Source organism: Oryctolagus cuniculus, chromosome 4, assembly GCF_964237555.1.
Source record: "Oryctolagus cuniculus chromosome 4, mOryCun1.1, whole genome shotgun sequence".
NCBI lineage: Eukaryota > Metazoa > Chordata > Mammalia > Lagomorpha > Leporidae > Oryctolagus > Oryctolagus cuniculus.
In genome coordinates this window covers 2,810,873-2,835,438 of record NC_091435.1, presented here as the reverse complement: position 1 = coordinate 2,835,438, position 24,566 = coordinate 2,810,873, and the positions used below count along the sequence as shown (strand labels likewise).

At 59.0% G+C, this 24,566-nt stretch overlaps 1 protein-coding gene and 1 long non-coding RNA gene across 9 annotated transcripts in view; one reads left to right on the top strand and one right to left on the bottom strand.

Moving 5' to 3' along the window:
* The window catches only part of PKNOX1 (PBX/knotted 1 homeobox 1), a 68,548-nt gene that overhangs the window by 8,076 nt on the left and 35,906 nt on the right, over positions 1-24,566 (top strand). For 4 of the 8 annotated variants that reach the window (XM_051829951.2, XM_051829949.2, XM_051829947.2 and 1 more), the window contains exon 2: positions 24,067-24,135. The exons of 2 other annotated variants lie outside the window; for them this stretch is intronic. Coding sequence is in view for 1 of the 6 variants with exons in the window: in XM_070071786.1 (XP_069927887.1) it covers positions 15,598-15,602; positions 24,067-24,135 (74 nt within the window). In the remaining 5 variants the exon portion in view is untranslated. Of the gene's footprint in view, positions 1-8,345; positions 8,411-15,578; positions 15,603-24,066; positions 24,136-24,566 lie in introns of those variants that run through there. 2 more of the 8 variants (XM_051829952.2, XM_070071786.1) reach the window with 2 other exon arrangements.
* Positions 798-2,787, bottom strand: LOC103346741 (uncharacterized). The gene is made up of 2 exons (XR_001792820.3): positions 2,262-2,787; positions 798-2,089 (listed from the first exon to the last, which is right to left on the bottom strand). It is a non-coding gene; the product is annotated as an uncharacterized lncRNA (long non-coding RNA).

The window sequence follows — 24,566 nt, the reverse complement described above, 5'->3', positions numbered from 1 at the left end:
ACGAGGGCGTGCATCGCCCAGACAGCCCGAGGTGAAGCAGAGGGCAGGACAGGCAGCCGTGCCAGTCCACTTCCTAAGTGCCGCGTGGCCTGGCCCAGGTCTCTGAGAGGCGGACCCTCACCTGCTGCCGCCCAGGGTCCCCACTAGCCAGAAGCTGGCACTGGGAGCGGAGCTGGGCTCAAACCTGGTTGCTCTGATGTTGGATGCTGGCATCCAAACTGGGGTCTTAACGGCCTGGCTGAGCAGCCTGCTGCAGGCGGGTGCAGAGCTGGGCCTGGGTCTCCCGTTTGTGTGGCAGGAGTCCGAGCCCTGGGCCATCCTCTGCTGCCTTCCCAGGAACGGGGGCTGGGTCAACAGCAGAGCAGCTGGCGCTTGACCTGGCGCTGCGACGTGGAGTCCACCTGCCGCACCGTGCCGGCCCCCGTCCACAAACTGACTGAAGCCCCCTGTGTGTTGGCTGTGCAGGAAACGCCAAGTTTCCAAAAGTAGATCCCTTAGGCCAGAATCACCGACCACAGTGGTTCAGCCGTGGAAGAACCTCAGGGTGAAGGGGGGCACCTTGAAGTTTTGTGCTGGTGCCTGGAATTCTTAAGCCCCTGCTGTATACCTCTGGGAGCAGACCGATCAGCAGCTGTATACCTCTAGGGTCAGACAGATCAGCAGCTGTTCCAGCTGTGGAGGTGAAAGACAGCGGGAGAGGTGCGGGCGGCTCTGACCCGAGGCAGACAGCGCGTGGTCTCAGGTACACCTGCTGGGGAACAAGAAAAGTTAGGAGACTAGAAAAACAATCAATCTGAAGAAGACAGAGCCGGGTGTGATTTTCATTCTGGTAATTCTGGTTAAGAAGGAACGAAAGTAGGATTTCTAAAAATTTTTTGGAGAGGGAGAGACACAGGAAGACGGATGGGGCCTCTCTCTCCCCCAGTGTGGCTGCGGTGAGACTGGGAGCCAGACCTTCAATCCAGTTCTCTGACGGGTGGCAGGGACCCAGCTGTTGGGCTGTGTGGTCGCTGCCTCCTGGGTGCAGGCTGGCAGTGAACTGCTGGCGTGCAGAGCCGGGTATCGGACACCAGAAAGTGGGCTCTGGACGCCTCAGCAGCTGGGCTGAAGTCCACCCGGAGAAGAAAATGCATCTGAAAAGCTGTGTGACTTCACGTGCGAAGATTCTGCAGTGGGGTGGCGATGCGTTGGAGGGGCTCCAAGTGGGAGACACGAGTGGCCAGAAGTGGCCTTTGAGGTGGGAGTCCTGTGCCTTAGTCCAGAAACTAGACAGAAGTGGGGTGGTGATGAAAGCTGTCCTTGCGAAGGCCCCAGCCCCGCGTGGGTGAGTCAGTGGGTCAGTGAGCTCCTGCTATGGACCAGATGCTGTGAGCGTGGCTCCCGGGCCAGCAGCGAGCGAGAACCAGGGGCTCCCACCTGCTGGGAGTGGGCGGAGGACACCCTCAGAGACCGCGCAGTCAGTGGACAGCAGGTGAGGACTGCAGACGTCCGCTGAGAGGGGCACGGTGACAGTGGGCACTGTGGGCACAGCAGTGGGGGTGGGGCCCTGGGAGGGCAGAGAGGACCACGCCCATCATGGCCAGCGGCACTGGCTGTGTGGAGAGCAGGGTCTGTGCCTGGACCCGCAGGGCTTGAGCGGGCTCGTCCCGGTCAGATTGAGGTTTCTAGAAGCTCTCTAGACAGGGAAACCTGCCGTGTCCGCAGCACAGCGCTGTCAGGTAGCCCGTGGTCAGTCTGCACAGCGCGTGTGCTGCTGCTTTGCGGGGAGAGCAGGCCATGTCCAGCGTGCTGTGGCCGGGGCACATGGCTCAGGCCGGTCTGCTGGGTGGGGCCTGCTGTCTGAGGGAGGCTTGGGACCAGCGCCGCGGTGATCCAGGCTGCCCGCTGGGACACCCACATCCCACTTCAGAGTCCTGGTCCGGCTTCCTGGAAGCACAAGCCGAGAGGCGTGGACGATGGCTCGAGTGCTTGGGCTGCGCCACGGCTGGGGTTGCAGACCCCGGGCTCCAGCCGCCCGGCCCAGGCTGTGCGGGGTGTTCGGGGAGTGAGCCAGTGGGTAGAAGATCTCCATCTCTCACTGTTGCTGTTCCTTTCAAGTAGATAAAAATAAGCATTGAAAAATAAATCTTTAAAAAGGAAGGAAAACCCAAACCTATGGAGGAGGGGGCGGGGCCGGTTCATACCTTCTGGGGACAAAAGCTTTGTTTTCTTTCTACTCTAACAAAACCCAAATTACAGGAAAGGCACCCAGGTTAACTGACCGGAAGTTATGCTGAGGCACTGTGCCTGGGGCCTGTGTGGTCAGCGTCCTCGCTGTCCCTTCTGAGAGACGGGGCCTGCGTGGTCGGCGTCCTCGCTGTCCCTTCTGAGAGACGGGGCCTGCGTGGTCGGCGTCCTCGCTGTCCTTCTGAGAGACGGGGCCTGCGTGGTCGGCGTCCTCGCTGTCCTTCTGAGAGACGGGGCCTGCGTGGTCGGCGTCCTCGCTGTCCCTTCTGAGAGACGGGGCCTGCGTGGTCGGCGTCCTCGCTGTCCTTCTGAGAGACGGGGCCTGCGTGGTCGGCGTCCTCGCTGTCCCTTCTGAGAGACGGGGCCTGCGTGGTCGGCGTCCTCACTGTCCTTCTGAGAGACGGGGCCTGCGTGGTCGGCGTCCTCGCTGTCCTTCTGAGAGACGGGGCCTGCGTGGTCGGCGTCCTCGCTGTCCTTCTGAGAGACGGGGCCTGCGTGGTCGGCGTCCTCGCTGTCCTTCTGAGAGACGGGGCCTGCGTGGTCGGCGTCCTCGCTGTCCTTCTGAGAGACGGGGCCTGCGTGGTCGGCGTCCTCGCTGTCCTTCTGAGAGACGGGGCCTGCGTGGTCGGCGTCCTCGCTGTCCCTTCTGAGAGACGGGGCCTGCGTGGTCGGCGTCCTCGCTGTCCTTCTGAGAGACGGGGCCTGCGTGGTCGGCGTCCTCGCTGTCCCTTCTGAGAGACGGGGCCTGCGTGGTCAGCGTCCTCACTGTCCTTCTGAGAGACGGGGCCTGCGTGGTCGGCGTCCTCGCTGTCCTTCTGAGAGACGGGGCCTGCGTGGTCGGCGTCCTCGCTGTCCTTCTGAGAGACGGGGCCTGCGTGGTCGGCGTCCTCGCTGTCCTTCTGAGAGACGGGGCCTGCGTGGTCGGCGTCCTCGCTGTCCTTCTGAGAGACGGGGCCTGCGTGGTCGGCGTCCTCGCTGTCCCTTCTGAGAGACGGGGCCTGCGTGGTCGGCGTCCTCGCTGTCCTTCTGAGAGACGGGGCCTGCGTGGTCGGCGTCCTCGCTGTCCTTCTGAGAGACGGGGCCTGCGTGGTCGGCGTCCTCGCTGTCCCTTCTGAGAGACGGGGCCTGCGTGGTCGGCGTCCTCGCTGTCCTTCTGAGAGACGGGGCCTGCGTGGTCGGCGTCCTCGCTGTCCCTTCTGAGAGACGGGGCCTGCGTGGTCAGCGTCCTCGCTGTCCTTCTGAGAGACGGGGCCTGCGTGGTCGGCGTCCTCGCTGTCCTTCTGAGAGACGGGGCCTGCGTGGTCGGCGTCCTCGCTGTCCCTTCTGAGAGACGGGGCCTGCGTGGTCGGCGTCCTCGCTGTCCTTCTGAGAGACGGGGCCTGCGTGGTCGGCGTCCTCACTGTCCCTTTTGTGAGACGGGGCCTGCGTGGTCGGCGTCCTCACTGTCCTTCTGAGAGACGGGGGTAGCATGTCTTGAACCCCCATTAAACCATACAGATGATGTCATGTAGTGTTTTTTTTTTTTTTTTTTTTTTTGGACAGGCAGAGTGGATAGTGAGAGAGAGAGAGACAGAGAGAAAGGTCTTCCTTTGCCGTTGGTTCACCCTCCAATGGCCGCCATGGCTGGCGCGCTGCGGCCGGTGCACGGCACTGATCCGAAGGCAGGAGCCAGGTGCTTCTCCTGGTCTCCCATGGGGTGCAGGGCCCAAGGACCTGGGCCATCCTCCACTGCACTCCCTGGCCACAGCAGAGAGCTGGCCTGGAAGAGGGGCAACCGGGACAGAATCCGGCACCCCGACCGGGACTAGAACCCGGTGTGCCGGCACCGCGAGGTCGAGGATTAGCCTAGTGAGCCGCGGCACCAGCTGTCATGTAGTTTTAAATTTAAATCTAAATGGAGAAAAGTCGTCTCATAATAGAAAGCAAACTGAGCTGAAGGAACCTAATCAGAAATAGAGTTGGCTTAGACAGAGAGGAGATGCTTGAAATGACTTCAGAACAAATTGGATTGTACATTCTGGTTGGATAAATCCTAAAATCAAGGGACCTACAAAAATACTGCAGTTTTTAGCACTTATATTGTTAGTAATAATGGTTTTTATTCTTTATAAAAATTTCTTTGAAAGGCAGAGTTAGATAGGAAGAGACAGAGACAGAAAGAGACAGGTACCATCCCCTGGTTCACTCCCCAAACGGCCGCAACAGTCAGGGCAGGGCCAGCTTGGAGCCAGAAAACTGCGTCCAGGTCCCCGCTTGAGTTGTGAGGACCCAAGCACCAGGGCCAACCTCTGCCTTCCTGGGCTCCTCCGTGGGGAGAAGGGGAAGAAGTGGAGCGGCTGGGATGTGAACCAGCGCTCCTGTGGGATGTCTCAGCGAGGGCGTGGCCAGCTGTGCCACTTCGGCAGTCTGTGTGCCTTCGGTACTTTTTTAATTTTTAAAAATTTATTTATGGTCGGCGCCGCAGCTCACTAGGCTAATCCTCCACCTTGCGGCGCCGGCACATCGGGTTCTAGTCCCGGTCAGGGCGCCGGATTCTGCCCCGGTTGCCCCTCTTCCAGGCCAGCTCTCTGCTATGGCCAGGGAGTGCAGTGGAGGATGGCCCAAGTGCTTGGGCCCTGCACCCCATGGGAGACCAGGAGAAGCACCTGGCTCCTGCCTTTGGATCAGCACGGTGCGCCGGCCACAGTGCGCCAGCCGTGGCAGCCATTGGAGGGTGAACCAACGGCAAAAGGAAGACCTTTCTCTCTCTCTCTCTCACTGTCCACTCTGCCTGTCAAAAAAAAAAAAAAAAAGTTTATTTATTTACTTGAAAGTCAGAGTTACACAGAAGGAGAGGCAGAGAGAGAGAGGGAGGTCTTCCATCCGCTGGTTCACTCCCCAGATGACTCCAACGGCAGGAGCTGAGCTGATCCGAAGCCAGGAGCTTCTTCCAGGTCTCCCACGTGGGTGCAGGGACCCAAGCACTTGGGCATCTTCTGCTGCTTTCCCAGGCCACAGCAGAGAGCTGGATCGGAAGAGGAGATGCCAGGACTCGAACCAGCGCCCACATGAGATGCCATTACTGCAGGCGGCAGCCCTACCTGCTATGCCACAGCGCTGGCCCCAATGCTTTTTATATATCATACAATAAAGAGGTCAGTAAGTTACTGTCTTAGGAAACGTGATTTCCAGGATAAGAGAAAACATGTACAAGTGGAAAATAGAGGGGCTGGCGCTGTGGCACAGCAGGGTAGAGACCTGGCCTGCAGAGCTGGTACCCCATACAGGGCTCCGGGTGCTGGTTTGAGTCCTGGCTGCTCCATTTCCAATCTAAATCTCTGCTGTGGCCTGGGGAAGCAGTGGAAGATGGCCCAAGTGCTTGGGCCCCTGCACCCACGTGGAGACCTGGAAGAAGCTCCTGGCTCCTGGCTTTGGATCAGCTCAGCTCTGGCCGTTGTGGTTATTTGGGGAGTGAACCAGCAGATGGAAGACCTCTCTTGCTCTCTGTTTCTGCCTCTCTCTGTAACTCTGTCTTTCAAATAAATAAAATAATCTTTAAAAAAAAAAATACAAAATTTGGGGCTGGCACTGTGGTGTAGTGGGTAAAGCCACTGCTTGCAGTGCCGTTACCGCACATGGGCGCCGGTTTGAGTCCCAGCTGCTCCACTTCCAGTCCAGCTCTCTGCTGTGGCCTGGGAAAGCAGCGGAAGATGGCCCAAGTGCTTGGGCCCCTACACCCACGTGGGAGACCTGGAGGAAGCCTCTGGCTCCTGGCTTCAGATTAGCGCAGCTCCAGCCATTGCGGCCAGTTGGGGAGTGAACCAGCGGATGGAAGACTTTTCTCCCTCTCTCTCCCTCTCCTCCTCCCCCTCCCCTTCTGTCTGTGTGTGTAACTCTGACTTTCAAATAAATAAATAAAAATTTTTAAAAACTACAAAATTGAAACAGTTAAGGGGTAGGTGTTAGAGTGCATCGGGTCCCCACCTCCGCTTCCCATCCAGCTTCCTGCGGATGCTCCCGGGAGGTAGCAGATGATGGACCAAGGACTTGGGTTCTTGCCACCCCGTGGGAGACCGGGTGGAGTTCCTGGCTTCCGGCTGTGGCATGGCCTGGTCCCAGCTGTTGCAGACATTTGAGGAGCAAACCAGCAGATGGACGATGTCTCTCTTCCTCTGTCACCCTGCCTTTCAAATAAATAAATAAATAAGTCTCTTTTTTTAAAAAAGCAATTAAGTAAACTCCCTATAACCTCATGTTTGAATTGGAGATATCAGTATTAATTTGTTTTAAAATAATTTTTAGGAGAATGCATTTCCCAGTGCTTTACTAGAAGGGTCTAGAAACAGCCAGTGAGTAGCAGTGAGCAGACCTCACCGAGCTGTGGGCTGTGAGCACCGTCCCAGCGTGAGGAATCGGCTGCTTGGATGAATGGCAGAGTGCAGTTTAGCTCAGCAAATAGACATAGTGGGGCGCGGTGGGCTAATGCCCTGGCCTGCAGTCTGCATCCCATATGGGCGCCAGTTTGAGACCCAGCTGCTCCACTTCCAGTCCAGCTCTCTGCTGTGGCCTGGGAGAGCAGTAGAAGATGCCCAAGTCCTTGGGCCCTGCACCCACGTGGGAGACCTGGAGGAAGCCTCTGGCTCCTGGCTTCGGATCGGTGCAGCTCTGACCATTGCGGCCAATTGGGGAGTGAACCAGCGGATGGAAGACCTCTCTCTCTCTCTGTAACTCTCTCTCTGTAACTCTGACTTTGAAATAAATAAATAAATCTTTTTTTTTTTTTTAAAGAAGACAAAGTGAGTCTAGACCACCTGATTCTGCCTGAGAGCAAGAATTACTTGTTTGTTTTATGGACAATTTTTTTGAGTTATTTATTTATTATTTGAAAGAATTACAGAGAGGCAGAGAGTGAGGTCTTCCATGCGCTGGTTCACTCCCCAAATGGCTGCAACGGCCGGAGCTGCACTGATCCAGAGCCAGAAGCTTCCTCCGGGTCTCCCATGTGGGTGCAGGGCCCAAGGACCTGGGCCATCCTCCACTGCTTTCCCAGGCACAGCAGAGAGCTGGATTGGAAGAGGAGCAGTCGGGACTCGAACCGGCGCCCGTGTGGGAGCCGGTGCCGCAGGGGGTTTCTTTACCTGCTGATGCCTCAGGGCTGGCCCTGGTTTTGTTTTTTGTTTATTTTTAAGTTTTTAAATAACATTTGTTGTATTCACTTGAAAGGCAGAGAGAAATCTCCCATCACTAGTTCACTCCCCAAAAGCCTGTAACAGCCAGGGTGGGGCCAGGCTGAAGGCAGGAACTGAGTCCAGGTCTCCTATGTGGGCGACAGGGACCCAAATACCTAAACCATCATTTGTTGCCTCCCAGGACCCAGGACAGCAAGAGACTGAGTGGAGCTGGCTGTTGGAGCCAGCCCCCCAGGGGGATGCTGGTGTCCTGCCCTTATTTTAATCACTAGGCTCAGCCCCCCCCCCCCCAAATAAATTTCTATTCTTAATAAACTACTCTGCCTGGGGCTGGGGCTGCCAGGTGCTTGGCATCCAGTGAGGGCCTCGCTGCAGGGGCGGCAGGTGTGCCGGTCGGGTCTGTCTGCCCCTTGGCCGCCGTGGAGCCCCAGCCCTCCTGAGGTCATGTCCTTCTGATCACCTCCCGAAGACCCACCTCAGAATGCCACCAGTGGGGTTGAGTGTCCAGCACAGGAACTCTGGAATACGTTCAAACCGTCGCATTCCGCCTGGAACCCACGACTCCGTGTCCCTGTCGCGCACAGAACACGTTCGTCCCACCCCGTAGCTCCAACGTCCTAAACTCCTCCCAGTGTCAGCCCAAACACGGAGTCCAGTCTCCTCTGACTCAGCCCCGGGAGGCCTGGGCGGATTCGTCACCACGCGGATTCGCTCCAGCGCGGCCTGTGCAAGCAAAACAAGTTATGTGCTTGTGCAATGCCGTGGTGGGACGGGTGTGGGGCAGACGTCCGTGTTCCTGAAGGAGAGATGAGAGAGGAGGCGCAGGCCCCCAGGAAGTCTAGAGACCCGCAGGGAACACAGCGGTCCGTGCTGTCCGTGCACCGTGGGCCTGAGCAGCCCGCCTCCCGGCTTTCTGCACCAGCATTCGCCCGCCCTCTGGGCCTCGTGGCCGCCGCTCCCCTGGTTCTGTGGGCATTGCGCTAGGCTGCACCCCAGGCCGTCTGGATCGTGCAGGAGTAAGGAGACCTAGGTGGGGGAGTGTTCATGGCCCACAGCTCCTGGGTTCTGTGGGCCTGCGTCAGCAGCACCACCTGGACACCTGAGCTTACATGAGCCCCGGGGTGGAGTTGAGAGCCCTGCACCACAGTGAGGGGGGTCCTGGCCAGGGGCGTCCTGGGGGTGCCCAAGGGTGGTCCTGGCCAGGGGGGGTCCTGGGGGTGCCCGAGGGGGGTCCTGGCCAGGGGGGGTCCTGGGGGTGCCCCGAGGGTGGTCCTGGTCAGTGGGGGTTGTGGGGGTGCCCCGAGGGTGGTCCTGGTCAGTGGGGGTTGTGGGGGTGCCCCGAGGGTGGTCCTGGTCAGTGGGGGTCCTGGGGGTGCCCCGAGGGTGGTCCTGGCCAAGGGGGTCCTGGGAGTGCCCCGAGGGGGGTCCTGGGGGTGCCCTGAGGGTGGTCATGGCCAGGGGAGTCCTGGGGGTGCCCCGAGGGGGGTCCTGGCCAGTGGGGGTTGTGGGGGTGCCCTGAGGGTGGTCCTGGTCAGTGGGGGTTGTGGGGGTGCCCTGAGGGTGGTCCTGGTCAGTGGGGGTCCTGGGGGTGCCCCGAGGGTGGTCCTGGTCAGTGGGGGTCCTGGGGATGCCCCGAGGGGGGTCCTGGTCAGTGGGGGTCCTGGGGGTGCCCCGAGGGTGGCCCTGGCCAAGGGGGTCCTGGGGGTGCCCCGAGGGGGGTCCTGGCCAGTGGGGGTCCTGGGGGTGCCCCGAGGGTGGTCCTGGTCAGTGGGGGTTGTGGGGGTGCCCCGAGGGTGGCCCTGGCCAAGGGGGTCCTGGGGGTGCCCCGAGGGGGGTCCTGGCCAGTGGGGGTCCTGAGGGTGGTCCTGGTCAGTGGGGGTCCTGGGGGTGCCCCGAGGGGGGTCCTGGCCAGTGGGTGCCCTGAGGGTGGTCCTGGCCAGTGGGGGTCCTGAGGGTGGTCCTGGCCAGTGGGGGTTGCGGGGGTGCCCCGAGTGTGGTCCTGGTCCGTGGGGGTCCTGGGGGTGCCCTGAGGGTGGTCCTGGTCAGTGGGGGTTCTGGGGGTGTCCTGACTTGTCCCCTGAAGTGGGTCTGCTCTCCTGCGGCTCTGGCTTAGGGAGTGGGAACAGCTGTGAAGGTCGCTGGAATGCCTGCAGGGGCCTCCGTGGCTCTGGTGGTCCTTTCTGTCCTGTGCCCTCCGCGGTGCCTCAGCCGCGCCCTGGGTTTCCTTCCCTGAAGGTACTCTGGTTCTCTCCCTACCACTAGGCTGAGAATTTTCCAGAGCTTTCTGCTGAGTTTCTCTTTTAATTACACATTCTGTGCTTAAGTCGTCTCGTTGCCCTGATTGCACTGTAACAGTTGAAAGTAGCCACGAGGGGTGGGTGTCGCGGTGCAGCAGGTTAAATGGCCGATTACGATGCTGACATCACACGGAGGTGCCAGTCTGGGTCTGGCTGCTCCACTTCTGGCCGGCTTCCTGCTACTGTGTCTGTAAGGCAGTGGAAGGTGGCCCAAGTCCTTGGGTTCCTGCGCCCACACGAAACCCTGGATGGGTTCCAGGCTCCTGGCTTGAGCCTCCCTGCCCTGGCTGCTGTGGGATTGAGGAGTGAGCCAGTGGATGGGGGTACTGTGGGCACCCCCCCAAGCTCTTGCCCTTGTGTGAGATAAGAATTCAAAGTGGAGACACAGGTAATGTGCAGTGTGAGAGCAGGAATCATTAACAGAAGGAGCACGCTCCCTAAGTATGGGCACCACGGGGAGAGGCGACCCCAGGAGAGGACCAGGGCAAGAGAAGGCCCACGCAGTAGCGGGTCCCTTTGTGGGGGGGGCGCCCTAATTAGAGATGGACCAGGGGGGACTGGAGCAGGGCTCAGCGTGCGGAGGTTTCCTGGGAGTTTCTCCACATGGAGTTTGGCTTCCGCGAGTTGGTGATGGCATCTCCTCCCCAGTCCTGGCTGAGACACAGGTGCATCATGGGAACCTGGGCGCACCCGACGGCCGTGCCCAGTGCAGGGATGCGGAGAGAAATGTGGGAGATGTCGCAGCCGTCTTCCTAAGCTCTGCCTAGTTCCCCCATAGCGTCCCTGCCTCAGCGTTCTGTCTCAGTCCGTCTTCCGTGTCTGCGTCACGCTGAAGGGGGAATGTCCAGGCCTGGCCAGGGGATGGGCTCTCTAACTGATCCATGGTTCCGTCTCAAGAGCCGGGGGTTTGTGAATCCCTGCCAGTGGCAGGGGTCCCTGCCCGCTCATCGTGATTGAGAAGCAGTTGACCGTTAGAATGAGCGTAGTTGGGAAACGATCCAGGTCGGGATTCCTTTTCCGAGAGGGAAGCTGTCTCCTGGCGCGTCTCAGATGGTGGCAGCTTGCAGGCTGCCTGTACCAAAATCGCAGGCCCGCGTAGCTTGAATGTAAGCCCTCGTGATAACGTCTTCCCGAGCACACTGCTCCTACAGTAGATATTAGTGACGTGTCACAGCATGCCCTGCAGGGAGTGGCCTAGGGCCACTGCTTGTCTGTGGCCACCTCGGGTGGAGAGTGCGGCCTCGCGTAGTTGCTGTGAAACCTGGCCGGTGCTCAGCCGGGCTGTTGAAGGGGAGAGGTGCCAGAGAGCACCGGCCTGAGGCGAGGCGGTTTTCCCTCTTTGTGGTGGAAGAACTCCCCAGGGAGTTTTCTGCCCAGAGCGGCTTTCTGAGAAACCGGGAAGAAGTGGGTAAAACCGACCTGCCAGAGAGCCCAACGGCCTCACCGTAACCAAAGCAACGATTCTACTTACCCTCTGGGGTTTAAAGAGATGACGCGGTCCTCACTTGGCCCACCCATGAAGACTGGAGAGTCAGAGTTACTTTTTTTTTTTTTTTTTAACAGTTTATTTATTTGAGCGGTAGAGCTATAGACAGGGGCAGTGACAGAGAGAGGTCTTCCATCCGCTGGTTCACTCCCCGGATGGCCGCAGTGACTGCAGCTGCGCCAATCCAAAGCCAGGAGCCAGGAGCTTCCTCCGGGTCTCCCACGCGGGTGCAGGGCCCAAGCACTTGGGCATCTTCCGCTGCTTTCCCAGGCCACAGCAGAGAGCTGGATGGGGGTGGAGCAGCCGGGTCTCGAACCGGCGCCCATGTGGGATGTCCGCGCTGCAGGCGGAGGCCCCGGAAGCTGGAGTCCTGGCAGGCGCCCCAGTGGGCCTGCCTGTGCTGTAACTGCAGCGGGAGCCGAGCGGCACTGATAGGCCGGCCTGCTGGGTGACACTGGTCGGAGGAGAGGCTGCTTTTCAGAGCCGTGTCCGGGAGAGTGGCTGTGGATTTTGGAACCAGTGGCGTGGGAGTCTGGTGCCGTAGTCTGTCAGGGCCTTTTGTACCCGACCCTCATGGACGGTTTGCTTTCTCTGGCCCTGGCGTCTGACTCAGGGAGCGTCAGCGTGAAGGGTCTCCCGAGGATGCCTGCCCTTGGCACCGCCCTCATCCTCAGGAGAGCGGCAGGCGGGAGCCTACGCCGCAGTTGCCTCGTGGCGGAGCCCGGCCCCAGCCCTCCCAAGACCTGCCGGGCCCCTGTGGCTTTCCCTGAAGGCTGAGGTCTCCCAGCGGCGTGGCGCTGGCGGGAGAGTCGGGGTCAGCTTGCAGACGGGAAAGAGCCCAGTCCGCTGTCACTCTGGGTGAGCCTACAGATGCAGAAATATTTCCCTTAGCAGGGCTTCCGACACTCCTTGGGCCTTTTGGGGGGACTTGGAAAAGACTGTCCATCTCGTGAAAGTGTCGGAAGACCACCAGGTACCTGACCTTCCACGTGCAGCTGCTGCTGGCGGCACTGAGGGGTGGCCTGGTGTGACCGCAGCAGAAGGGCCAGGGCGGGTCACCTCCCTCCCCGCAGTCATGCGGGCCTTTCCCCCAAGCCCTGAGGAGAGGCCCCCGGGAGCGTGACCCTGTGCCCTGGGGTCCGCCGCTGGCCTCGTCCTGAGCCCTGTCTCAGGCTGGCGGGGAGAGTTCTGGTCGCCCCCCAGGCTGAGGTTTGAGCGCCTTGCCTGCTGCCCTGTCTGGTGCTGCCCCCTGAGGTGTCCCTGAGTGGACAGCAGCCACTTCAGAGGCTCTTGAAGCTGCCCCGAGAAAGCTGAAGCCTTTTTGCCATGCCTCAGGGCGGGGTGCTTGGCAGATGGCCTCCCTGCGTGCAGCGCAGGGAGGCAGAGCTGGAGCCCGCCTTTGCCTCCGTGGCCCTCTCCTGACCGCCACGTCCCTGAGGGAGCAAGCCGAGCCTTTGGGCCGCAGTGTTGGCGGCCCAGCTCTCACCTGAGGGTCACCCTGCGCGTGGCCTGCCTTCCCGGCTCCTTCCTTCATGAACCTGCCACCGTCAGCGAACCCCTCAGCACCGGGTTTCCCAGGGCTCACCTCCCAGCTCAGGCCTGCTCCGTGTCTGCACACAGGAGCCAGCTGGCCTCCAGTGGGTCCTGACGGCGGGTGAGTCGCTGGACTGAGGACCTGGCCTGCTCAGAGCTCCTGGGAGTCTGAGGAGCCCTGTACGTAGCAGGCGTCCTCCTGTTCGCCACGGTGGTCTCTGATCTCCAGAACTCCTGTGCCTGGCGTGGAGTTTGACCTCAGGTGGCTGAAAGGCAAGTTCATGGTTTCTTCCCCCAAACGCTGTAGCAGTGACGGCTCCTAAGCCTGCAGGCCGTCCTGTGGCCGCTGGCTGCCAAGGTGGATCCAGTCTCTGGGTGAAGTGCTCAGAGCTGTTGCTGCGTCTCTGCTGCAGGCAGAGTGGACGGGTTGTCTCAGGGACTCTGGGGCTGGCAGGGCGGCGCCGCGGGAGCTGCTGCCTGCGAGGTCAGGATCCCATGTGAGTCCCAGTCCAGCTCCGTGCTCAGCGTGCCTGGGAGAGCAGTGGGGGACTCGCGTCCTGGGCCCTGCACCCACAGGGGAGACCCAGAGGAAGCAGCTGGCTGCCGGCTTTGGCCTGGCCCAGCTCCAGCCATTGTGGCCGTGTGGGGAGTGAACCAGCAGATGGGAGGTCTCTGTCTCATCCTGACTTTCAAATAAGATAAATCTTGTTTTTAAGAAGAATCTTTAAAAATGTTTTAAATCGCCATTCCTAGTGCTGGAGCCTCTTGCTAGGTTCTGATCTTCTGAAAGCCTTGTGTTCTCCTGGCAATTGAGTGAGTCACTTTGTAAAGATTTATTTATTTATCTGAAAGTGTTTCAGAGAGAGAAGGAGAGACCAATATCTTCCATCTGCTGGTTCACTCCCCAGATGGCTGAACAGGCCAGGGCTGGGTGAGGCCGAAGCCGGGAGCCAGGAGCTTCTTCCAGGTCTCCCACGTGGGTGGCAGGGACCAAACACTTGGGCCATCTTCCACTGCTTGCCTGGCCATTAACAATGACCTAGATTAGAAGTGGAGCAGCCAGGACTTGAACCAGTGCCCATATGGGATTCTGGCACCCTTTAACCCACCATACCCCAACACTGGTCCCACTGGTCTCAGGACTTTTTTTTTTTTTTTAAGATTTATTTATTTGTTTGAAAGGCAGAGTTAGAGGTGTGGGGGGGTGGGTCAGGGAGGGAGTCTGAGACAGGGGAAGCCATTTCCATCCACTAGTTCCCCCCACAATGGCTGCAACGGCCAGCGCTGGAGCAGGCCAAGCCCAGGCTCCAGGAGCTTCCTCTGGGTACCCACATGGGTGGCAGGGCCGTCCACTGCTGCTTTCCCAGGCGCATGAGCAGGGAGCTGGATCAGAAGTGGAGCAGGAGGACTTGAACCGATGCTCGTGTGGGAGGCGGAGGCTTCACCCACTGCACCGCGGTGTTGGCCCCAGGGTCGGGCCCTTTAAGGATTCATACAAGGGTTTGACTGGTGACCCACATCCTGGAGTTGAAATCCTGCAGACGTCTGCCGTTCCCAAGAATGTTTATGGCCACATTTTCTTGTGCTGGTCCTGTACATGACACAGTTTCCTTTCACTTGAGTCGGAGGGTCAGGGTGTTGCAGGTGGGTCACTTCATGCTTAGAAAGCAGGTTGGCTGGATAAACTCTGTATCCTCATTTCCCTACAGTTTTAAGGCTTAGCTGGCGTTTTCCTCTGAGTCATCCCTAGAGGTACTGCGGAAGAGTACAGTGTGGACTGCTCCGGCGTCCGTACGTTGTTGTGGACTGCTCCGGCGTCCGTACAGTGTGGACTGCTCCGGCGTCCGTACAGTGTGGACCGCTCCGGCGTCCGTACAGTGTGGACCGCTCCGGCGTCCGTACAGTGTGGACCGCTCCGGCGTCCGTACAGTGTGGACCGCTCCGGCGTCCGTACAGTGTAGACCGCTCCGGCATCCGTATAGTGTAGACTGCTCCGGCGTCTGTACGTTGTGGACTGCTCCGGCGTCCGTACAGTGTGGACTGCTCCGGCGTCCGTACAGTGTGGACTGCTCCAACGTCTGTACAATGTGGACCGCTCCGGCGTCCGTACAGTGTGGACTGCTCCGGCGTCCGTATAGTGTAGACTGCTCCGGCGTCCGTATAGTGTAGACTGCTCCGGCGTCTGTACGTTGTGGACTGCTCTGGCGTCCGTACAGTGTGGACTGCTCCGGCGTCCGTACAGTGTAGACCGCTCCGGCGTCCGTACAGTGTAGACTGCTCCGGCGTCCGTACAGTGTGGACTGCTCCGGCGTCCGTACAGTGTGGACTGCTCTGGCGTCCGTACAGTGTAGACCGCTCCGGCGTCCGTATAGTGTAGACTGCTCCGGCGTCTGTACGTTGTGGACTGCTCCGGCGTCCGTACAGTGTGGACTGCTCCGGCGTCCGTACAGTGTGGACTGCTCCAACGTCTGTACAGTGTGGACCGCTCCGGCGTCCGTACAGTGTGGACTGCTCCGGCGTCCGTACAGTGTGGACCGCTCCGGCGTCCGTACAGTGTGGACTGCTCCGGCGTCCGTACAGTGTAGACTGCTCTGGCGTCCGTACAGTGTAGACTGCTCTGGTGTCCGTACAGTGTAGACTGCTCCGGCGTCCGTACAGTGTAGACTGCTCTGGCGTGGAGGGGCTCTGTCCTTTTACAAGAGCATGCCAGACAGATGGGGGTCGTCTCTGGGGTCTTGAGGACTGACTGTCCTAGTACGCTGCTGGGTTACGTTTGAGGACAAATCCATGCATTCGAAGACGGACACCAGGGTTCTGCGTCTGTGGTCACGGAAGTGCATCCTGAGGCCTAGGACTGTGCTCTGGGAGGTGCCTTCAGGCGTCTGGCATGTGGTAAGCAGGATGTGGGGATTTAGCACAGTACAGTGGTGGCCACCCTGAGATCTTGAACCACTCTGTTCCCCGCTGGCTTGGAAACAGGCAGAATCGGGGTCTTACAGGGAGAGACTGACATGGAACCAGGACTCCATGCCGAGACTCAGCAGCCAGGGCTTGGAGTCCCCATCTAGCTCTGGCTTTAAGGGTCACTGATGTTGATGAGAAAATGCTGTCTTGCCTTCTAAGAGACTGTGATGGGGACAGTGTGTGGCCCACCTGGATCAGTCCTGCTCCCACGGAGGGCCCACCCTGCCTTCTCACTGGGAAGGTCATCCACGCTGGGACTCGTCTAGAGCTGAGTAGCATCATGACGAAAGATGTGGACTTAGGAGCAGTTAACCTGAGAGACGTCCCCAGGAATGACCGCATATCCCGCCAACTGACAGAGTGACAGGCACTCAGGCACCACCCCAAGTTGGGAGAGAGAGGAGCATCTTCGTGTAGCACACTAACGGCTAGATAAATTTCCAGGAGCAGGGTTCACCGTCAACTCCCGCAGTGACTGAGCTCTGAGGATAGGGGTCCTGCGTAGGAATTCAGCACAGAGTGAGTGCCTCCTGGACCACTTAATTAGAAGGTTAATGCTCTTGGGGCCGGCACTGGCGTAGCGGGTAAAGTCGCTGCCTGCAGTGCCGGCATCCCATATGGGCTCTGGTTCCAGTCCCGGCTGCTCCTCTTCCGATCCAGCTCTCTGCTGTGGCCTGGGAAAGCAGTGGAAGATGGCCCAAGTCCTTGGGCCCCTGCACCGCGTGGGAGACCTGGAGGAAGCTACTGGCTCCTGGCTTCAGATCAGCACAGCTCCGGCCGTTGCAGTCTATTGGGGAGTGAACCAGCAGATGGAAGACCTCTCTCTCTCTTCCCTCTCTCTCTCTGCCTCTCCTTCTCTCTCTGTGTAATTCTGACTTTCAAATAAATAAATCTTAAAAAAAAATAGAGAATGTGATCATTAGAATAATATCACATAAAAATTTTAAAAAAAGGTTAAACTCCGACTGTGATGCCAGTAATCACACAGGATCCTGGCCTGAGATCTCTGAGTTGCAGGTGCCTCCTGAGTCCCCAGGCCCCGTCCGTTCTCAGACAAGGCCACGAGGGCATTGGGAGTCCTCCCTTTGGAGCTGGGGAGAGTCTGCCAAGGACTGTCTTACGTTGAGTGCAAGGACCAGAGGGCCCTTCACTTGCGCCAGTGTCCCGCTGCCTACACCTGAAGCGCCCTCTCCTGGGCTCTCCATGCCAGCAGAACGCCCCCAGTTGACCCTGAGGTCACTGGACACTGGATACCGCGTCTGCTGTCCCACGAGTCTGCTGTTGGGCTGCTGCCCGCGTTGGGTCTCCCTCTCTTCCTCAGCCCGCCTGTTTTAAACACCGGACGCTGGTCTGTCTCGTGGTTCCTGGGAGTCTGGCGTCCCAGGGCCACTCTGAATCAGCGTAGTGGTGAGTGCACAGGAGTCTGTGGAATCAGTCACCGCCGAATGGTGCAGCTGTGGAACCTGGGAAGAGAAAAGGCGGACATGGCTGTGCGTGAGCCCGTTGTGGTCACGAATCCGGCTTGGACCCCTGCGTTAGGTGAGATCTCCTTTTTGCCCGGACTTTCCTGGGCTCCCTGCAGGCCGGCGCGGACCTGGGCCGCCTCCCTGGCCTCAGACGCGCTGCGCAGCACCTGGCTTGCCACAGCACCTAGGGCCTTTGTGCCCGTGGTGCTACCACACCTGGGGCTTCTGGGCCACGGGGCAGTAGACCCTGGAGCAGCACTGTGCCGGGGTCTGGTTTGTGCCCCGGTGTTGTCGACGCTGGAGCTGATTCCTGGGTCTGAGCGTTTCCAGTGCTGGAGCTGAGACTGTTAGCAGAGATCATAGTGGGGTTCTTTGTGCAAGAAAGAATTCAGCTGTGAGAGAGGGCAGTGGGCAGCAAGGTAGCCAGGTCTGCGGGGGACAGGGCATCGTCAGAGTGTATGGGACAGAACCTGAGCGCCCGCTCACTCAGACTGGGGGAAGCGAGGGTACAGTTCAGTGGAGAGAACACATCTGCCTGCCAGGCGGGCGGCTCCACTGAGAGCTGAGCAGACTGGGGCTCGTGAGGGAAAGGGGTCCGGTTCCCCCTGCTAGTCCTCCTCTCGAGTAAATAGATACAAATCTTTAAAAATTTATTTATTTGAAAGGCAGAACTAAAGAGGCAGAAAGAGAGAGGTCTTCCATCCACTGGTTCACTCCCCAAATGGCTGCAATGGCCAGAGCTGGGCCAATCCAAAGCCAGGAGCCAGGAGCTTCTTCTGGGTCTCCCACATGGGTGCAGGGGCCCAGGGACTTGGGCCATCTTCTACTGCTTTCCCAGGCCACAGCAGAGAGCTGGATTGGAAGTGGAGCAGCTGGGACTCGAACCAGCACCTGTGTGGGATGCCAGCACTGCAGGTGGCCACTACGTACTGCACCACAATCCCAGCCCCTTAATGTGTCTTTCATTATCCTTAGGTTGCGCAAGAAACCGAAAGAACTTGGTAAACATGGTTATTATTTTAAGTCATTTTCTTGTCAAAGTTTAAAAACTAAATTTTGTGTTTCAACACAGGAAGCGTTGAACACTCTTACTGTGTGTGTTCACCTGCATTACTCTTAGTTCAGAATTATGCTTTTTGTGATTTTGAATGTCTGAGAAGGGCCTGGCCTATGGGTTAGGCTGCAGCCTGCAATGCTGGCGTCCCATATGGGGGCTGGTTCAAATCCTGGCTGCTCCACTTCCAATCCAGCTCCCTGCTAGTTAGTGCCTGGGAAAACAGCAGAGTCCTTGGGCTCCTGTTCCTACATGGGGGACCTGAATATAGCTGCTGCCTCCTGGCTTTGGCCTGGCCCACCCCTGGCCATTGTGGGCAATTGGGGAGTGAATCCACGGTTGGAAGAGCTTTCTCTCTCTCTGCGACTCTGCCTTTCAAATAAACAAATCTTTAAAAATATATAACAAAAGTAAGTATAGGGCCCGGCACTGTGGCATAGAATGTAAAGCTATGCAGTGCTGGCATCCCTTACAGGTGCTGGTTCTAGTCCCAGCTGCTCCACTTCGATCCAGCTCTCTGCTATGGCCTGGGAGGGCAGTAGAAGATGGTCCAAGTCCTTGGGCCCCTGCACCCACGTGGGAGACCCAGAAGAAGCTCCTGGCTCCTGGCTTTGGATTGGCCCAGCTCTGGCCATTGCAGCCATCTGGGGAGTGAACCAGTGGATGGAAGACCTCTCTCTCTTTCTGTCTCTGCCTTTCTAATAAATCTTTTTTTTTTAATAAGTATAATTTTTCCTTGGCCAGCAAAACCAGGCTCAAATGCATATTAACAATTATTAAAACACTTGTTTTTTCTGACAGTTAAGTTTGTTAGCTTTTATTTAAGTGACATGTCCCAAAGGCTTTTGGGTTCACTTAGGTTTTAAGTTATGTGTGCACTCATTCGTCTATAATCAGTCAAAAATAGAATTAGGGAATGTTATCACATAGACACAGTGCTAGTAAAATGGCGCAGTCTTATCTGTGGCGCCATCTACACCCTGGACAGAATCCTGGGCTCCAGCTCCCGCTGCCATTGCTGGAAGCCAGGTGACCCCATGGCCCAACCACCAGTGTCAGCTCCACTCCCACCCTAACGGGATTCGCTGCTCCTACTTCCCTGCCCGCCCCCTGGTAAAGGCTCCACAGGACCTGTTCCTGACACATGGGTCTCTCTTAATCTCTTACATACTCTCTCTCTTTTTTAAATAAGTTCTTTTTCTAGATTTATTTATCTATTTGAAAGGCAGAGTTACTGAGAGAGAAGGAGAGGTAGAGGGGGAGAGAGAGAGAGAGAGAGGTCCTCCATCCACTGGTGCACTCTCCAGTTGGCCACAACAGCTGGAGCTGTACTGATCCAAAGCCAGGAGCCAGGAGCTTCCTCTTGGTCTCCCATGTGGGTGTAGGGGTCCCAGGACTGGGGCCATCCTCCAGTGCTTTCCCAGGCCATAGCAGAGAGCTGGATCAGAAGTGGACCAGCCGGGACTCGAATCGGCGCCCATATGGGATGCTGGCACTGTAGGCAGCAGTTTTATCCCCTAGGCCACAGCGCAGGCCCCTCTTACCCTCTCGCCCTCCCCCTCCCACCCCACCCTCGTCCAGCTTCCCCCACCCGACAGTAAACCTTTAACTCCAGTGTTTGGTGTGGCCTTGCACACTGCAAATTGTGTACAAATGCCTAACACGTGTAACGGGTCTCACTCCACAGAAGTGGGGTGTGCAGGCAGCATGGAAAACACAGAGACCTCAGGCCAACAGCAGGTCCCAGAGTGCACTCAGCTGGGGTCTGGTGCACTTCACCTTGGCCCTGCCCCTGTTGGGGAATGGTCTCCCCCTCCCCCCACCCTGCCCTACCACCGGGGCCCAGAATCTGTGAGGGGCTGACCAGAGAGGCAAGGAGGGAAACAAAATGCTTATTTTGAGATTATTCGCCGGAAACTTAACCAAGTTACAAAAGAAGTGTAGCAAGAAATAAAGCAGTAACCTTTAAAACAAGTTATTTTATTTATTTGAAAGGCAGAGTTACAGAGGGGGAGCGGCAGACAGTCCAGCCATTGGTTCACTCCCCCAGTGGCTGCAACTCCCGGGGCTGGGCCGGGCTGAAGCCAGGAGCCCAGAATCCCATCAGGGTCTGAGGGTGGGTGGCAGGGCCGCAAGCCGTGGGGTGGGCGTCTTCCCTTGCTTTTCCCAGGCGCATTCCCTGGGGGCTAGATGAGGCCTGGAACCAGTGTTCAGGAGGAGCCGGAATCCACTTCAGGGCAAGGCGGCCCCAGGAAAGTCCCAGTCATCGCGAGAAATGCTGCCTGCATTGTCATGCAGGGTCCGTGCTAAAGGCCCAAGACCTCTCCAAATCCCAAACCAGTTTAAGCCTGAAAAGTGCCCTAGGCCAGTGATGCCTGGACAGCAGTTGGCCACAGAAAGGGGCTGTCACCAAGACCCCAAGTACTCAGCCCTGCAGGGCAGCGCCTGAGGGGACTGCTGGCCCTGGGGCGACAACCACGCAGGAGGAGGACCCCTCCTTGTCAGAGAACCCCGAGACTGGTTGCAGGAAGTACTGTGGAGCTGATGGCAGGATTCTGAGTCTTGCAGCCTGAGGTCCTGGACCCCTCTGTGTAGTGAGACACAGGACTTGCAAGGTAAGGGAGACTGGGACCTGAGTCTCCACCTATGTCCTTCCAGACCAGAGCGTGGCTTCACGTGGGGAGAGGGGCGGCGATTACGTGATTGTCTTAACGCTGAGCCAGTCTTTGGCTTAGAAAGATGAGCCTGATGACAGCTTATCCTTGGGTGGGATCCTCTTAGTGTTGTCCCGTTTAATGGTAGACTTCGCCAAGTCCCCTGAGCTGATTGACAGGCCTCAACTTAACCTCGAGGTCGTAACCTCCTAGCACTGAGAAGTTGTGCTGGGATGGGTGCGAGAGATGCCACTGGGGGCTGTTTGCCTGATTGCAGGAACTGGGTTATTCTACTACGAAAATGTGCTGTCATTTTGCTGAGTGGGTGGAGCTGAGGAGGAGATGGACAGATGCGGTGCTGAGTGGGTGGAGCCGGGGAGGAGATGGACAGATGCTGTGCTGAGTGGGTGGAGCCGGGGAGGAGATGGACAGCTGCGGTGCTGAGTGGGTGGAGCCGCGGAGGAGATGGACAGCTGCGGTGCTGAGTGGGTGGAGCCGGGGAGGAGATGGACAGCTGCGGTGCTGAGTGGGTGGAGCCGCGGAGGAGATGGACAGATGCTGAGAAGTGGAGCCACCGCGGGCGGGCAGCGCCATCTCTTGGCGACTCTCCAGCTCCGTGCCTTGGGTGAGGTGCTGGCCGCCCCAGCCAAGAAGGGCTGCGTTAATCCTTGCGTGGTGTTCCACTGTGCGGAGAGCACACACGTGCTCCCGAGACTTTCAGTACAAAGTTCAGGTTTTTCCTTTAGAGCGAGTGAACTAATACCAGAGAGAGGAGCTCTAACCAGTTCTGGGAGAGGGGGGCCTGCAAGTTATATGTTTTTAAAACAATTCTGACTCTTTCCCCAATATTTATTACAAACTTTTTAAAAGAAATTTATTTGAAAGGCAAAGATAAAGAAGAAAAGGGTGGAGGGAGGGAGGGGGAAAGAGAGAGAGAGAAAGAGAGGCCTTCCATCCACTGGTTCACTCCCCAAATGGCTGTCATGGCCAGGGCTGGGCCAGGCTGAAGCCAGGAGCCGGGAGCTTCCTGCAGGTCTCCCCCGTGGTACTTGGGCCGTCTTCTACTGCTTTCCCAGGCCATAGCAGAAAGCTGGATCAGAAGTGGAGCTGCTGGGACTCGAACCAGCACCCATGGGGGACTGGCACTGCAGGCCGTGGCCTAGCCTGCTACGCCGCAGTGTCAACCCCTGTGTAAACATCTCGACGGAACATTGCAGGAGTAGAACCACCGTCGCGTCTCCAGATCCTAGCTCGTCCTTCACAGCACTTGTTTTTGAAATCGAGGTCATGGACCGATGTATTTCCTTAGTCTCTAACCCAGAGCAGTTCCTGTACTTTTCTATCCTAAGTATTTTACACTTCTGTGAACTTTCAAAAGGTCTGAGGAAGCAGGGTGCAGGCCTGCGGCCCCTGTTAGGCTGCGTACCCGCGTGTGCTTCTCTCTCCCGGTTACCACCATGCGGTCCTCAGAGTCGGGAAGGGAGCCGGAGGCCAAGCCACCGTCCTCGCCGATCCCACTCAGAGTTTGCCGTCGGTCTCGCTCTTGAGCTTGATAGCAAAGGAAGGCACTTCTGGGGGTCCCTGGACTCGGGGAGCACACACACCGCACGTGCATGCAGAGGTCCAGCAGCCTTGCGGGCCTTGGCGCTCGGAGGGCCCTGGCCAGCTGCCCTGCGGGTGCCCCGCTGGTTCACTCCCCAAATGGCCACAGTGGCCGAGCTGGGCTGGTCCGAAGCCAGGAGCCAGGAGCTTCTGGGTCTCCCCCGTGAGTGCAGGGACCCAGGGACTTGGGCATCTTCCTCTGGTTTCCCAGGCACATTAGCAGGGACGCATTAGCTGGATCAGAGGTGGAGCAGCAGGGACTCAAATTGGTCAGATGTGATGCCAGTGACGCAGGCAGCAGCTGCCACCACGACGCAGAGCCGGCCCATCGAGCTGCAATGACGGCTTTACAAGTGGTTGTTCTTTTCTGTCGTGAACGGTCTGACTTCCGTAGAGTTGCACCCACTCCCAGGTTCTGTGCTGGCCCCTTCGTCTCCCAGGCGAGGCCTCCTGACTTGGGCTGCTTCTCTGTGAGTTGGCGTTGTTGGCACCGGGCACCGAGGGGCTGCTCCCTCCCCTGCACAGGAGGCCTGGAGAACAGGGGCTCCTCTGGCCAGGCGGACGTCTCCACTGTGACCCAGCCGTGGGGTCCCTGTGCTGGGGGGGGGCATGGAGGAGTGGCCCTGTAGAGGACAGGGTTTGGGGGACACCGTTGGGACAGTGAGAGTCCGCAGGTGCGGCCCCGAGGGCAGTCGAGGCCCCAGGTGACGGGGAGCAGTGTTTCCTCCCTTCTCCTGTGCACGCAGTCCGTGCGCCGGGCGCCTGTGGAGTCTCCTGCCCTCCTCTGCGCACGGCCCCGCTGCTCCCAGGAGGGCGCTGCGTGGTGGGTCTGCCCCTGGCAGCAGGTCGCCCCTCCCCCACTCCTGCAGGCCCCCTTCTCACCAGCACGCCTGGCCCCCTCCTCCGTGGCACGAGCCGTCCTCGACGTGGCTGGCCATCCCGCTCCCAGGTCCCCTTCCTGCACGTGGCTTCGGGGGCGCTGCCTGCTGTGCCCGTGCCCTGGGCCATCCCATGAGCTCCTGGGCCTCCCAGTCTCATGGCCTTGTGTTCTGTCCTTGTTTGCCAGTGCTGCCCAGGGATGACCACAAACTCGGGAAGAGAAACGACAGACAGTGACTGTCCCGTGGTTTGAGCCCAAGCTGTGGGCAGGGCCACATGACCTCTGCGTGCTCCGGGGTGGGGGGGGGCTTTCTGCTGCCTCCAGGTTGGTGTCCAGCATCCCTGGCCGGCTGTGACTGTGGGCCACGCTCTGGTCTCTGCCCCTTCTTCACGGGGCATAGCCCTCTGCGCCTCGGAGCTCCTCCTCCCTCCTTTCTAAGCACAGCCGTCTCAGCTGGGATCCTCACGGGCCCCCACTGTAGATGCGCCCATGCCCGGACACGGGGTTAGGTCTCGGATGCACCCCACCCTGTCTGCTGAGCGGTCAGGTCTGTCCCGTCTCAGCTGGGATCCTCACCTGGCCCCCTCTGTAGATGCTCCCATGCCCGGGCACGGGGTTAGGTCTCGGATGCACCCCACCCTGTCTGCGGAGCGCGGCCAGGTCTGTCCTGGGCCAGACAGCTCCCGCGTGGATGTCTGAACGTCCCAGCCCTAAGCACTGCGTTGCTTCCTCTCAGGCTGCAGAAGCCGGCCTCGCCAGCCTGCTGCGTCTCAGGACCTGCGGCTCCGCTCCTCCAGGTGCTCAGGTAGGAAGCTCAGACCCAGCCCGCCTCTCGCTGCAGGCCCCGGGCCCACCTGCACCCCTGTCCCCCCACTCCATCCAGCTGCAGGCCCCCGGCTCACGTGGTCTGAGTCACTCCGCTCACGTCTTCCTGTGGCCGCCGGAGTCGTCACTGGCTGTGCGTCGGGACTGGACTGGCGTCAGCACCTGCCCCCCACCCCCCCGGTGGCCCACACCCGCCTCCTGCCGCCAGGTGCTGGGGGGGCTCACTCCCTGAAGCTTTCCCTGCCCCGTCTGGTTGCCTGGATCCCGTCACACCTGGCATTTGCCTGCACCCGTGTCACCTGGTGCAGCCGTGTGCCAGTGTGCACCAGTGCCTGGGACAGAACAGGTGTGTGTTGGAGGCAGGAGTGACCTCACGTTAGGCTGGTGAGGGCGCTGGTCCCCGCTGGTGGC